Consider the following 15,540-nt stretch of genomic DNA (forward strand, 5'->3'; position numbering starts at 1 on the left):
TTTATTTATATACATAAGACTTATCAGTGGAGCTCAAATCAAAACAGTTGAAAGGCTAAATCTTAGACAACATCGAAAAACACGGGAAACCAAAACCTTACTTAAAAAAAGTTATGCCTCATCTGGTTTTTCAAAATGTCCCAAGTCAGTGCAAACGCACGAATATTCATTTAGTAATGAACATTAAAATTCAAATTACATTTGACATGCAAATTTTAATAGTAAGGATTCTTTCATTAAAGAATGAAATATACTTAAATTGTGTGTTCGATTGACGTAATGGAAAACCTAATTGCCTTAATGAACATTTCTCATGTTGTAATGACCAAATCAGCTTTTATATCAAAGTATATTGCCATAAAAAAACTTTATACACAATTTTACAATATAGCTTCACATATTTTACTAGTTGAAATTGACAATAATATTTAAAAAAGCTTACCTTTAGTGTATCTCTAAAACCTACAGTATGTGCATATTGTTCTGGTGTTTTTAGGCATGTTGGAGATGTTTCATAAACATTGTTGCAGTCAGTAAATAACAAATGAATATCATACAAAATAACGCGTTTACTGGTAAAGATGGGTGGATGGTCCCACTCGACTAGTGCTGATAGAATCCCGGTTTTGGTATCTTCTTGTAGAGTAACGTTTACAGTTAATGGTGAGTCACTAGATATTTGTACTGGTTGCTTTATTTTTAGAGGAAAGACAACTGCCGGAGTAATAACTGCAATAAACAAATGAATTCCATAAATATTTAATGATGCGGGAAAGTTTTATTTCAATTTACATCCATAATTGGTAGTTGTTTCATAGAAGATAAAGAAGGCCTCCCTTTGATAAAACATATATATTTTTAAAGCATAAAATCTTCCAGGAAATGCTCTACTCCGCAATATTTATTAAGTTTTTTGAAATTCTACCCCTGTTTAAAAAATCTTGGAATTGACCCTAATGATCCAAGCATTTAGATCGAAATCAATTGTAAAACTAAGCTCATTTTGATAATTCTTAATATAATCTTAAAGACAGTGGCGAGGTAATTTTTTAAAAAATAATAAAAGTTTTTGAAAGACCTTTGCAGCTTTGAGATAAGTTAACATATATTTACCCTGAACTATTGGTGATGAATCCATATCGAATTTAATTTCAGCAATAGTACCGTTTTCACTAACCGCCATTAACCAGAACTCCGGAAGTATAGGAAGAGAATCTTGCTCTAACAGTACTTCTTGAGATGATGTCTGTAAAAAAAAACAACACTTTATATGTTTTGTAAATATGAAGCTTTTTGTGAATTTATCTTCACAAAGAAGTTTCAACACACTCCCTCTTATAGCTTATAATCTATATAGGGACATGAAAAGAATATCTAAATCCATACTTATCGATATTAAATGCTGCTTATTTTTTAACTATTGCAAATCGGTACTTATTGATATTGAAAGTTGCTAACTTTTGACCAATTACGAACCGATACTTCTCGATATTGAATGTTGCTTATCTTTAGAACAATTTACGAATCGATACTTATCGATATTGAATGTTGCTATTTTTTGCACAATATAAGCATCGATAATTATTGATATTGTATATTGCTTATTTTGCACAATAAACGAATTTTAAAAAAACTTATCGATATTGCCTGTTGTTTATTTTTTCAAATTAATTATGTGTATTGTTTTTGTCTCTGATGTCTTTTATCCATTTTACATTGCAAAATATATGGCGCTGCTTTTACTTTTAATCTCGAACGGTTCATGGAACACTACGAATAACAACTTGGTGTCGACATTGATCATCTGTCTTACATGCATACTTTTAACTCAGAGAAAAGGGAACAAAGGGGAAGGATTATCTAATGGACAATGGATATTCGACTAGACGATCTCATTTTCGATATTTATCTAATAGAACATAAGCAACAAATGAGCCCCCGCTAGAATAGACAAGGGTACTAAACAACTGTAAAAAATAAGCTTGTTTTAACGTTTAAATATTAAACCTCCAAGTATTGTTAATACAAAGCAGATAGTTAACTCATTTGGGAATGCGAATGTCTAGTTTGGTTTCAATTTTTTTTTTCAGGAGAAATAATTTCTAAGGGATTTATTTATTTCTTATCGTCTGGTATGTAACCAAGTTACTTCACATTTTGATTCTCAAATACAGGGTGCATAACTACAGGAAACAGCATGTTCTATTTATAGAAACCAAGGAAATGTTATAAGATAAGATACGATTGTTTTTTCTCTCTGAAATCTGGGGAACGTTGCGGTCTAAATGTACATCTATCAAAAAAATGGAAAAGGTCAAACCTATCAAAGTTATTTCTTATTAACATGCCCTTCATTCCAAACTTAATGAGAATGCTGTCATCGTAGATTCACACACAACTGATTGGATAACATATTTGAGTCAGTTAATCTATTTAACTGAAACATCACAGCGTAAATCTAAATTTGAAGATCAAGTAATTTGTCTGTTTGTTTTATGGACAAAGCATTCTTACTTACTGAGTAAGATTTTCGGTTTTTAGGTCGAGCAGCAGAACAAACGCAAACGAACAACAAAAAAAAATATCCTGGAATCTCATTATGTTAGTAGACTTTTTTGTTTTTATCGTTGCAGAACAATGTCACTTCAAAGAAACTTCATGTCATGCAGAATCGGTGATTAAGATTACTGACTAACAAATGTCTATCACTATGACGAATTGCAACGTACTAATATTCTACTAAGACAAACACAAAGTTACTTAGTACAGTATAGTAAAAATAATTAACAAAGGTAAAAATGACTTTCTTTAATGTTCTGAACATGTCTTTCATTATTTTTACTTTCGTTTTATCGACAAATGGTCCGTTGGTATCTAGCTGTGTCGGTTATAGAGATATAGCACGCTTGGTTTCAAATACAAATTGGTTGAACATCGATAATCTGTAGAATTAATGATGTATAAATCACAAAGCTCCTGTGATACTACCATGCTTCGATGATTACATGATAATCAAACTCGTCATTTTTTACAATCTTGGCACAAGAAACTCAAAATGATAGAAACAGCTTCCTATCAAATCGTTTGAGAAAAACTACAACAAAAATACTACGTGCATGGTAATTTGCACGGTTGCAAAAGAGGAAATTCGAATCCATAGGTTTAGCGATTAGTATAAAACCGATAAAAGTAAAAGGAGATCAGAGTTCAGTAACCGCCCAGTGACAGCAAACAAACGATGAAAAGAACTCAAAAAGACATATTAAAGAATTCATTTTGATCTCCAAGAAAGAACCAATTACATCCTCCCATTCCCCCCAAACAAAAAATACAGAGAAATAATGACATCAAATGGATATTAAAACATACAGCAACAATAAGGCATTATAAATATTTCATTTTCAATTTCTGTATTTTGAAAACTGATAGTCAATATCTTGAAATTTATATAACTATTAATAATAGTGAACCTGTTACGACATATAAATTTGGTGCAAGCTTGGCATTTTTCTTTTTATGTATGCCTCATTTTTATAGGCACTTTAATTTAAGAAGTTGCGTCGTTATATGAAACACTAATTGATTGTTGCTGCATGTGTATTAGGGAAAACAATTTTCTAATGTTTCTGCCAAGAATAAATGGTTAGGACATAATGAAAAGTAAACATAAATGGAATTTTTATTACTAGACATTACACATTTTCCATATCGTACGTATACCTGCAATGCTACTTTAGCGTATAATTTCCCTATCGATGTATCTAAGCTCATCAACGTGAATCCAGATACTTATCCCCTTACAATGTTATTAAACAAAGCAAGTGGTTTGGGCATCTGGTAGAATCTAATAATATACCACTGTGGGAGAATGCCAAGGATTAACGTTGGATTATTGCTCTGGCAGATTTATTGTATGTAAATAAAAACATCTACCATGGAATTATTACCCAAAATATCACACTTACATACATCATAATAGAAAATCAGACAGAACTATATCGCTGCGTAGGAAGCAGAAATTACTAAGTTTTTTTTTGTTTCTAATTAATACAAAATCATCATTCTCGTTACATTTGACTGGATAACATGGATAGATCTCAAGGGAACTCATTTCCTTGTTCAATACTAACATCACAGTAACTTCTGCTTCCATTATTGTATTTAAGTCCTAACGATTTTAGGTAATCAACTTTTGAAAATAGAATCCGGGTGCGTTCAGTAACGGGTGGTTAATTATTAACAAGTTTTTGTAGGAACAAATGATGTGCAATAGATGAATCAACTTGAGAAAAAAGGAAAATACGACCTATAAGAACACATTGACATTTTCAAGCTGTTTTACCGTTTGGATTTTTACTTAAAACTTAGATTTTCTCGTGTATAGTCATTGTATATGTAATTTCCATACTGAAAACGCTGAGAAAATCATTATAATTCCACCACTAATATACTTTACTATATTACGTGTAAATAGGTCAAACTGTAGTAAGCTGAAGCAAAATTTGCTCGACATTATTAATTTTCCAAGCATGACGAGACCTTTGTCGCAAAACACATTTTATGTGACAAATGAAATTCTAACACGGAAAAATAGAGAAAAAAATACATAGTGCATAGAGCGGAAAAACCCATACAAACTCGGAAAGGGGATGCACAATTTGAATATGATGAAAAAGATTCCATGAATATTTTATTGAAATAATCACGATTTCTGGGGTTGCTAATGAAAACAAAGATCGGCGAGATTAATTGTTGAATATTACTTTTTCTATCAAAATTTAATTTGACAAATAGAAGTACAAACACTCTGTAATAATGAACTGAACCAAAAAAATAGGTTTGCGGTTCTATTATATGAATATTTCATTAAGTATTACTTTGAATGAAACAACCTTGAAACATGAAACTTCTAAATATTTAATTATTTTAAAACATTTAACTGATTTATATTACAAAATGCTTTGTCACATTTGTTCTTTGATCATCCTTGTTTCCTTTACAATGTCCGTTGATCCCTCCCCCACGAGAACATTCAAAATAGAACAATGAATTTTAATTTCGGAAATTTTGTTTTGTTGATATGCTGGTATTTTGGCACTAGTCATTTTAAGATAGTAGTCATGCTCGATATACTAAATGCCTGTACTGAATCTTTAAACCCATTACATGGTGGTAATCTTAAATACACATCTAAGATAAGACAAGGCTTGTATTTCTTCAAGAGTCTAAAACATGGAATATGCTGATTTATATCGTTAACATTTTGTATAGTGTTTCAAAATACAAAATTCAGCTGTTGGCAAGAAAAAATACATATACAACTATTTTCATGCCAATTTATCGACGAGTAGTATTAAAAGATCGAACTAAAAATTTATCAGGAAAATCTGTTATCATATTAAATAGTATATCTTAAAGAAGTAAACAACAAACTTGGTCCTACAACTAGTCATAATTATTCATTTTATTCTTAAAATCAATAAAAAAAAAAAATTCCAGCTGGAAATATAAAAATAAAAACAAAGGCAAAAAAAACCAAACCCCAACACCCAAAACACATAACAACACAATCAAACTTTTGGATAAGACAAGACAAAACACATTACACATATAACAACACAATCAAACTTTTGGATAAGACAAGACAAAACACATAACACACATAAAAACACAAGAAACCGCGGATATGTTGGCAATCGAATTGTAAATAACAACAACTGGAAAAGGTACATCTTTACTGAGTACAAGTTATTGGTATACATGGATACGACCTTGGCATAAATGCAAACGTACTTGACATAAATGCATTCGTATACTTGGCATAAAAGCATACGTACTTGGCGTACAATTGCAAGGTCAGAAAACAAAAAGAAGAACAACATGCATTTTTAAATGTAAAGAAATAATTAACATGTGGACACTCACTTGCTGGACTTCCTCCCAGTCTTTGATTTTGACCGTCTTGTCTCTGAACATTATAACATACACAATCAAATCGTTCTTCCTACTTAAAAGTTCCAGTTCTGGGCGAGACCATGTTATTTCAACTTGGTGAGAATGTTTTAAGCGTTGTACATGGGCATCTTTCCCCTTAAATTTCCAACCAGCAGTCACGTTTCCTGAAAGATAAAATGTTTATTTAGAATGTGTTAAGCGCTGTACTTTGTTAGCTTCTCCTTAAATTTCAACCTAGCAGTCAAGTTTCCCGAAAGAATTATAAAATATTTAATAATTTGATATTTATAATAGGGACCGGATAGATTTAGGAACAACATTAGAAAGATATAATCATTTCATTTAATACATACATATTAAATCGTATTAATAAAGAAGGGGGTGGTGGTAATTGTCTTTCTAAAAATATGATTTTAATGAAGACTTACCCGTTGGTTCGTTTTCTCGAAATCTGCAAGCAACTTTACAACCTTTGTGCTGTATAAAGAAGAAAGAAAATATTGAACTACTGTTTATAAATATAGCTTTAAAAGGCAGAATTTCATTTAAGTACAACTCATTCATTTAAATTTCATTGGGATATACATATAATGATATATATATAGAATAGTAACACTTTCAAATCTCTTCTTTCAATTGACTCTATACTGGTCGAAGTTTAAAAAAAATCATAAAAAATCAATCAGTTATTCATGTTAAATATTTTAATTCAAGAATTACATCATTTGGAAATCATAATCAGTTTGTGTCATTAGGTAAAATATCCTTCCTTCTTATTGGAAATTGTTATTGTACTTTGGACTACTTAAGTACATATATATGTATAGGAGTGACTACAAATAACAGTACAGCCAACTATGTAATGAATTCTTTATTTCAAAAAGATTAAATCAAATAAATAAAAAAAGGTGTTTTGATGCTATTATTTATCAGATGTTCATTAATTGAAGGTGTGCTCGAATAAATCTGTCAAAGACTTCCCACCTAGTTGTCTAATAAGATAATATTGAGTTTGAAAACATTAACGAACATTGCAGAACAGCTCCATCATTCATATAGCATCCGACTGATTGTTCGCTTTGTCAACAGATTGAAAAGGCTTTTAATTATTGAGTCAGGAATACCTTGTTGAATGTAAATCAATATGTATTGGCCCAAAACAGTGAGCTTTTGTCGACTTTTGCAAGATTACATGGTAGTGTCATACCACAAAATGTGATTAAATAAATTGGAAACAATTTAATCAAATACAAAATCACATTTGTTATTTAAAATGCATATAGTATACCACTCGCTTAACAGAGTGTGGACGTTCAAAGTTATGACAGAATTAGATGATTCTTTTTTAACTATTGAAAATGCGGTGGTATCATATGTCTGCCATCTTTATCTTGTATCCCGAAATAAGTGAACTTTTCAAAATCTTAACCTTACATTTTGAATTATTTTGCTTATATCAGTGACACTAATATTTTCTAAGCTGCATTTCATTTCTTTTGTTTTAACATTTGAAAATGCAGTGGTATGTCTTCCATCTTTATCTTGTTTCCCAAAATTAGTGAACTCTTCAAAAGCTTAACCTTACATGCTTATATCAATGAGACGCGATCTTTTCTAAGCTGCATTTAAGTCAGGTCAGATTAGGTTATGAATTACGACTCTGTGGGTGCCTTTGATTTCAACAAGACTGACCATGCACATTTGACTACTTGGCTATTTGTACAGAACATTCATTAACATCTTGTCAGATGAAAGAAAGTATCGACTAAAACATGTTTTGGAAGTGGGCAAGAAGCTTTATTATTATCAAAATGTCAGTTAACTTCCAAACTCTGGCTTACAAATCCATACATATGTCCGAGTTGAGATACCTTTTATATGTTGAAGTTGTTGTACATATTAGCAAAACTAATAATATTATATAAACATAATCAGTCATATCACGTTTTGTTTCCCTATAGATTCAATTGTGCATTTACCTCTTATAAAAAATCAGGCTTTTAGTTTCCCAGATTGAACTGTTTATCTTTTTTTCATTTCGGGGTCTTACAGGTTGTTATACGGATTGTTTTTTTTCGTTGTTGAAGGCTGAACAATAACTTAGAAGTACAAACTTCTACCATTATTTTGTCATTGGCGGAGAGTTGTCTCAGTTGTCAATCATACATCATCTTTTTATTCTAATATTTAAGAACACGTATGTATTAAAATATAACGCAGTTGTTAGAATTGACCATACCATGGCAGTCGGTAAAAATCTTTCTTTTAAATAATTCGATTATCAATATACTCTATACACATCAAGGTTTCTGTTTCGAAGAAAGATCGATGAGGTCAATGCAGCCAAATAACGGGACAGTAAACAACAGTCCACTTGGCACCAAAACCGGAAGTGTTAGTATTTGGACCAGGATCACTGATTTAATGTAAAAATGCTGGCATGATGCTGCATGGCTTGTGAAAACGTCCCTGCTATTAGCCTATATATACCTCATTTAGAACACAAAGGGTAAGACGCAATTTTACGTTAACAGTAGTTGAATTTCTGAGTTGGTCCAAAGAAGAAACGCGTAAAAACAGTTCCATTATTTTCAAACGTTCGAATGATATGATACTTACACACACATCGGGATTACTACATACAGTTGATGTTAACTGATAACTGGCATACAGGTAGGAACACATCTGCCAACACTGAAAAAATAAGGTCAAATATAGAGCAAAACTTCCTTGCAAACAATGAAAAAAATAAGGTCAAGTACAGAACACAACTTCCTTTCGAACTCCCTTAGTGCAGGTTTATGTGTTTACCGTCAATAAAGAAGGAATTCAAGAGAAATCTTTCCAAATTCAGTTTTTGTGCAATTTGTAACCCGGATTGCTTTGGTACTATTTGACCTATGGTGTCATTAAATTTGACGCTTTTATAAAAAGCTGAACTTAGCATATTACCTTGTATGGTTTATAATATTTTGCTTTTGCGTTTTGGCTCCAGATGGTATCGTTTTGATTTTTAAATATTGTCGCGAGCGTACATGTTGGAGGTTGTCAACAGAAACACATTTCGTCTGCACGAACCATTTTTCAAGTTTGACTTGAGAGTAAGACAATCTAAACAACACAATATAGATGAGACCTAACTTTTCTACTACTGGACATATTTTTCAGGTATGGACTTTTGATCAACTTGAGCATTCTCAGTTTCCATTATGAGACAGACTATATGTATATTTATAAGCGTATGACATAGGGTATAATTTGTGGTTCAATAAATTCGTCTTTTTTCATATGATGGAAGCGATTAAAAATTATAAAACGAACATAATCATTAAAAGCAAGGAGGTATATAAGAGATAACCTCCTTGGTAAAAGAAATGAATAAAAGAAGATGGTGGGTAACCGTCGTTAATAAGACAACATCTCAATGACAAAAACAAAAACAACAAAACAGTTGGGGGGGGGGGGGGGGACACTTTTTATCTTCATCAATAGACAGGTTTCAATTTTTATTTCTTGTCTAACTTATGCCATGGTAAAAGGGTTGAAATTGTCTTGTATATTCTATTTTAAAAAACCAGCAATTTTTCAAAGTTAAAGGTTCTTTATTTATGCCCTGTTAAAATCCAACAATTTTAGAACACAATGACGAGAGGTAGCAATTCTGACCCGTGCCATTTGAACATATAAGTATCTTTGTTCTGTGATCAGTTTGTTGTCGTTTTTCCTTCTCTGATAAATGCCCTGTGAGTTGGAAAAACACAAACGACGAATACGCTGACCTGTGGCGAGCAACATTCTGAACTATGCCATATGTACGATCATTTAGTTTACGCTTTAAGTGGTATATTGTTATGATTTGCTATTACTACAATTATCGCATGGCAAACTTAATGAAGATGGGTCAGTAGTATCCAACTAGGAAATACCCTACTGTTTGTTTACATCTCGCAGCATGTTTGTGGCAGGCTTAATTAATAGCCTTATCAATATAAAGTTATTGTTGGAACTGTTACTTCTCAATGCCATGATAATCAGGGGCAACATGAGGCCAAATAAATATAAAGCAATAATCTTGTCTGGATAATGAACTATGTCATATCATAATATACTACTAGTATTTGCATGTCTAATCTAGTAAAACTGATATGGCCCGGTTTATGGACAAGTACTGCATCTGTTTATATTCCTCATTCAGAGATGATCCAAAGACCTAGATAAAGACTTTTTACGGTTTTCATATTTGCTTCCGAATGCTCCAATTTCTTTATTTTGGGCATATGAATATTGACACCAAGAAATATTTAGCTTTAATGTCATTTTTAGAAATATTTTGGAGGATTTTTTTAAGAATTGCAATTTCAGTAAATATTGTGCACTAGATTCATAACTTTAGCCGGTAGCAACTTGAAGTAGCCACATCAAGACATCAGCCGATTTTATGATATATATCTGATATAAACAAGAAATGACTTTCTCGATATAAACCTTAAAACGAAAATAATAATACATACCCCGTCACAAGTGAATTTTTTAAAGCAATTTCCATCGTTGATTTTCGTACTGATATCTCTATGTTTTATTGTCTAAAAAATAAAATGTTATGTGAAAAAGATTATCTAAAACATATTGCAAGAGGTAGTACAAGACATAATTTTCAATGGCGAAATTCTATACAGAAACCTTTTTTTACTGTGGATTAATTTAATTTTAGGTACAGAATTTCGTTCATTGAGGGAAAAATGGAAGTTTTTATGGTTCTTAATTTTATAAGAATGCTGCATATACATGCAAATAGAAAATTTGTAACTGATTTTACATAGAAATTCGAGGTTAGCCTGTATCAACAAAATCCACGAAAATTAACAAAATAAAAATGAAGTCAAGAACAATTTATATTATCAATGCCATACAAAATTATTAAAATGTATTGTGCAAACTCAAATGAAAACCAAAAATAAGTGTAAGACCCAAGAGCAAGATTCGATTGTTCTGTCTCTGAAAAGGTACTTTATAAATCCAAGAGAACTATTTATTTTTTACAGATATCTTTTTCAATTATTTTTATACTTTTTTTCACATTTCAATTATTTTGATACTTTTTATCACATTTCAATTATTTTTATACTTTTTGCACATATCAATATTAGCTGTAATATTAGATTTCGGTTTATTAAGTCTTTCATTTAGAACAGATTCCTATTTAAATTACAAAACAGTCTCAAAACTGGTTAATTCGTATAGAAAATATGTTTTCGATGTAAAAAACTCATTTCATGCGTCTAGTATCCAACTGTTATGCCTATTTTCAATGATGTAAACTATATATATTTACACAAACTTAACGCTGTAGTTTGGCTAAGATTTAGTGTGAAATTTCGCTGCACAACATTTCTGTCAAATAAATTATATTTTGTGTTCTCTTAAAAACACGTTTACCATGTTCTAGTCTGTGTTTTATTCTTTAAATGTAAATGATGAAAACACCATAGTTCATTGTATTACCTAAATTTTACGTAATGAATGTAAACTTAGAAACATTTTTCATACGGAAAATCTTATTTTCTTAATGCTTGTTCTATGCTCTTTTACTTCTAAAAATGAAATTGAAAAATAAGCCTCATATTGCATTGTATTACCTAAGTTTTTTTAAACAATTTTACGCAATACATGTGAACTTAGAAACATTTTCCATACGCCAAAATCTTATTTTCTTAATACTTGTTCTACAAGCCATGCAATGCTTTGAGATATTTTTTCATTAAACGGTATTCATATACAAACAGGTGTTGGCAACACTCAAACACAATCAAATAAATTATTCTGAGGTGCGAAAAAGTAATTGCGTTAAACAGATGCAGCAATAGAGAATACAAAAATAAACTGTATTTACCTGTTTTAAGCATTGCACCCGACATCGAGCTATTTGGACCGTTGTATGATAAACGTTGCCGTGTACTAATCCACAAATAAACACAAACACAAACAGATAAAATAATTTCCACATTTTGCAGCTTTTTTTGTTTTTAAGACATTCCTTTAAAGTTAGAATACCATGACGCTGTATCGATCCTTGAGCACTGAAATGAAGAATAAACGTCAGACATAGTTTTTGGTTCAATAATTAATTAAATTAATGTGGAGTTGCAGGTTACGTAGATTTACCTTTCACACCTGAATAATGTTCAGTGGAAATGAACATGGTTATAAACTGCAAAGTATTACTGTTATACACACAAATCCCTAATTGCTGAATATACAGATGATACGATCAGATCATTTCTAGTCGAAACAATCTTTGAACAATTAATTAAACTGGAGTCAACTAATATTAATCCTTCTACGAATTAGCATCATCCCAAACAGATTAACAAAAACATCACACAAAAATAATCATTAATCCATATATCTCTTAGAATTATTATTGATAAGTCTGTGTTTTCATTTCAGAGAAATACACGTGGATAATAATTATACCCTGAAAATTAACGTTGTTTTGTGAGATAGTTGTTTGTTTCTGAGTCATATATACGAACGATGAAATGTAACCCTATGTTATCGCGACCGATGATGCTCTGAAGTTGATGAGAGTATGGATTTGAGGCGCATGTCAGCTCTGACGTTTTGACGTTAATTGCTATTTGCATTTTCTCGTGTTGGTATAAATTTCATAATGATTGCGTCTTTTAATTAAGAAAGAGTTTTTTAACTGATTATGTTTTTTCCAGATATAGTTTATCTAAATTAAAGACAGTTAATATTTTACAGCAATGAAAGCCTGTAGAGCACGTATTACATGCTCTATAGAAAGCTGGTTTTGATATATATATAATAAAGATAAATTATTCATGAGAAAGTTTGTTTTTTGAAATTGATTGTATGAGTTCAAAATGCAAAATTAGACTAAATAAATATCTCATTTGCAATCAAAACTTATATCATTATTCTCTTATATAAAGTATAGTTTTTCTTCCTACAAATAGCATAGACAATGTGATTTGATAAATATCAGTAAATAATAAATTGGCAATCATATCACATGTCCTTAATTTTCAAATTATATAAATTTGTTATTAGCACCAAGTGCATAAAATTCACGAAATTTATTGTTATTTTCCCAATGGAATGACGATATTTGACCAAGTATTCACTTTTTTCAAACATGTGTCGGAATGCAAATTAAGATTTTAATTGGAAATTTCGTTCAAATTCAATATTAACTATTTGAAATCAAGGATATTCTATAGAAGTTAATATATGTTCTCAAATGAACTGATATGTACATTCACAAAAACAACATACCAGAGTTCCATATATACTATACGTAAACATGAGTTATTTTGAGTTACTAGTACCTCGATCCAACGATATTGGCGCAAAAATAAAATACATTTTATAAGCTTCTGATAAGAAAATTCGGAAAAGGGGGTTGGATTGGGTGGCTTGGGGGGTATAGGGATTTTTTTTTAGGGTAAAGTAAGTTTCTCTGTCTCGCAAGATTATTCTTAAAATATGCTCTAACCAGCGGGGATATAGTCATTTTTAGAATCATCCATCACCCCCTCCCCCAAAGACAAAACAAAAAACCCCAAAGAAATGGAAAATCAATGGTCGTCCACGTATACTCCTGCATTCTAAAAAAATCGTGATGTCGCACTACTAAAGAAAAATGGAAAAAAACCTATAGGTATTCTATGTTGTATGAGTCGTTGTCATTTCTTAACCTTTTGAAATTTAAAAAATAAAGGCAACAATAGTATACCGCTGTTCAAAACTCATAAATCCATGGACAAAAATCAAAATCGGGATAGCAAACTAAAACTGAAGGAAACGCATTAAATATAAGAGGAGAACAACGACACAATATAAAAATGTAACACACACAGAAACGGACTAAGAATTAGACAAAATCCTTTGAAAATAAAAAATATAACATCAAAACCAAATACATGAATTTGATATAGATAAGTACCGTGACACGTCTTATAGCAATGTGAATTCACACTCAAAAATAAGAGAAAACAAACGACACAACGGAAGCACAATATTAAAATGTAACATACACAGAAACGAACAATAATATAACAATGGCCATATTCCTGACTTGGTACAGGACATTTTTAAAGGAAAAAACCCATTTCTTTTTTTTTTTCTTCTGTCATTGTTACTTTTAGCTACTGATCGTTGAAATTTGATCTCTCAAGTTCGAAAAATATGTCTAATTGTCAGTTTAGTTTAGCCTGCATCCGTTATTTAGCAGACTTAATTTGTAAAAAGATATATTTTCCTGATTTTGAGATGTCCGTTAATTTATATCTAAAACTACCTCAGCATAAGAAATATATTCAATATAATTTCAAATTTTGAATTTCATGATTAAACTGAGGGTATACAAATTCAAAGTCGAATCTCGAATAATCCCTCTGGATTTAAACGCTTGCATTTCAAAAGGAAGTAAGGAGACCAGGAATAAAAAGTATTCATGGGAAAATAGCATGCAGATATTGTTTTTTTTTTTTTGGATTCAGTAGCCTTTTCACTTAAATGTAAAAAAAAATAACCATATTTAATCAATGAAATTGAGAATGGAAATGGGGAATATGTCAAAGAGACAACAACCCGACCAAAGAGTAGACAACAACCCGACCAAAGAGCAGACAAAAACCTGGCCAAAGAGCAGACAACGAACAGCCTGCATGTTAATTTCATTGCATTCTGACAAAAAACTTACAAAAAAATAGACGTACTCGATTTTGATACCGGTTAAATCTCGTTGCCTTTATACTTAATTATTTCTACATTATATACTATAAATCATTTGAATTCGTATTTATAACTGATAATGTAGAATTATTTTTGAAAATCTCAGCTTTAACAAAACGTTTTATTTGTAACAGGTTATTACAGAGCAAAGAAAAAGATGGAAATACTTATGTAAGAATTCTTAATATTTGCCAGTGTATATCATAAAATATTAGTTAATTATTACAAACGATCAAATATTGATACAGTAAAGAAGATCGTATTTGTTAGCAATTTAGAAAATTGACTTTGTGGCTTTGATTTGACGCGCTTTTTGATGAAAACGACGAAATGTTAATTCAGGGTATAAAATGGCATCAGAACACATTAGCGCGAAAGAGAAACATACTGATTACTTACTCGATAAATTTGAATAAGCAACGGATATGCTAACTATTCCGGAGCACATGGTGCTATTTCCGGTTTTTATGTAGGTTCTCATTTCGTTCTTGTTCTTGTAGATTTTGCGATACCCTTATAAAGCGTTTCTTCTCCGTCCGTGATTCAGTCTTGCATCATTTATAAATCAGTCCGTTTCAAGTGTTGTCCTCACCGGGAACTTTATGACAGTTATTCCAGACCGAATCACGTGCTGTGATCACGGAAATCATATCATATGGTTTTTTAAATGCTATATTTGGATATTTCTATTTTCTAATATGTTTTTTCGTGTCCTTCTTGATGGATAACTATTTTTGTCATGACTCTGCATGCATTTAATTTAACACCGATATTCTGTAAAATAGTGTTATCTTACAGTGTATTATTTCAAAAGTAGGCTGTCTA

At 31.0% G+C, this 15,540-nt stretch overlaps 1 protein-coding gene across 3 annotated transcripts in view; it reads right to left on the minus strand.

Annotated features, from left to right (window-relative positions):
* Nucleotides 1-12,522, minus strand: part of LOC134711356 (angiopoietin-1 receptor-like) — a 34,482-nt gene extending 21,960 nt beyond the window's left edge. Inside the window, exons 1-8 of one of the 3 annotated variants that reach the window (XM_063571910.1) lie at nucleotides 12,430-12,522; nucleotides 11,846-12,032; nucleotides 10,467-10,538; nucleotides 8,575-8,649; nucleotides 6,384-6,432; nucleotides 5,926-6,119; nucleotides 1,114-1,246; nucleotides 443-729 (exon numbers count right to left, since the gene is read on the minus strand). In XM_063571910.1, coding sequence (XP_063427980.1) covers nucleotides 443-729; nucleotides 1,114-1,246; nucleotides 5,926-6,119; nucleotides 6,384-6,432; nucleotides 8,575-8,649; nucleotides 10,467-10,538; nucleotides 11,846-11,959 — 924 coding nt within the window. In that variant the 5' untranslated portion in view covers nucleotides 11,960-12,032; nucleotides 12,430-12,522. The other 2 variants (XM_063571909.1, XM_063571908.1) reach the window with 2 other exon arrangements.
* Nucleotides 12,523-15,540: the final 3,018 nt, after the last annotated feature.

Source organism: Mytilus trossulus, chromosome 3, assembly GCF_036588685.1.
Source record: "Mytilus trossulus isolate FHL-02 chromosome 3, PNRI_Mtr1.1.1.hap1, whole genome shotgun sequence".
NCBI lineage: Eukaryota > Metazoa > Mollusca > Bivalvia > Mytilida > Mytilidae > Mytilus > Mytilus trossulus.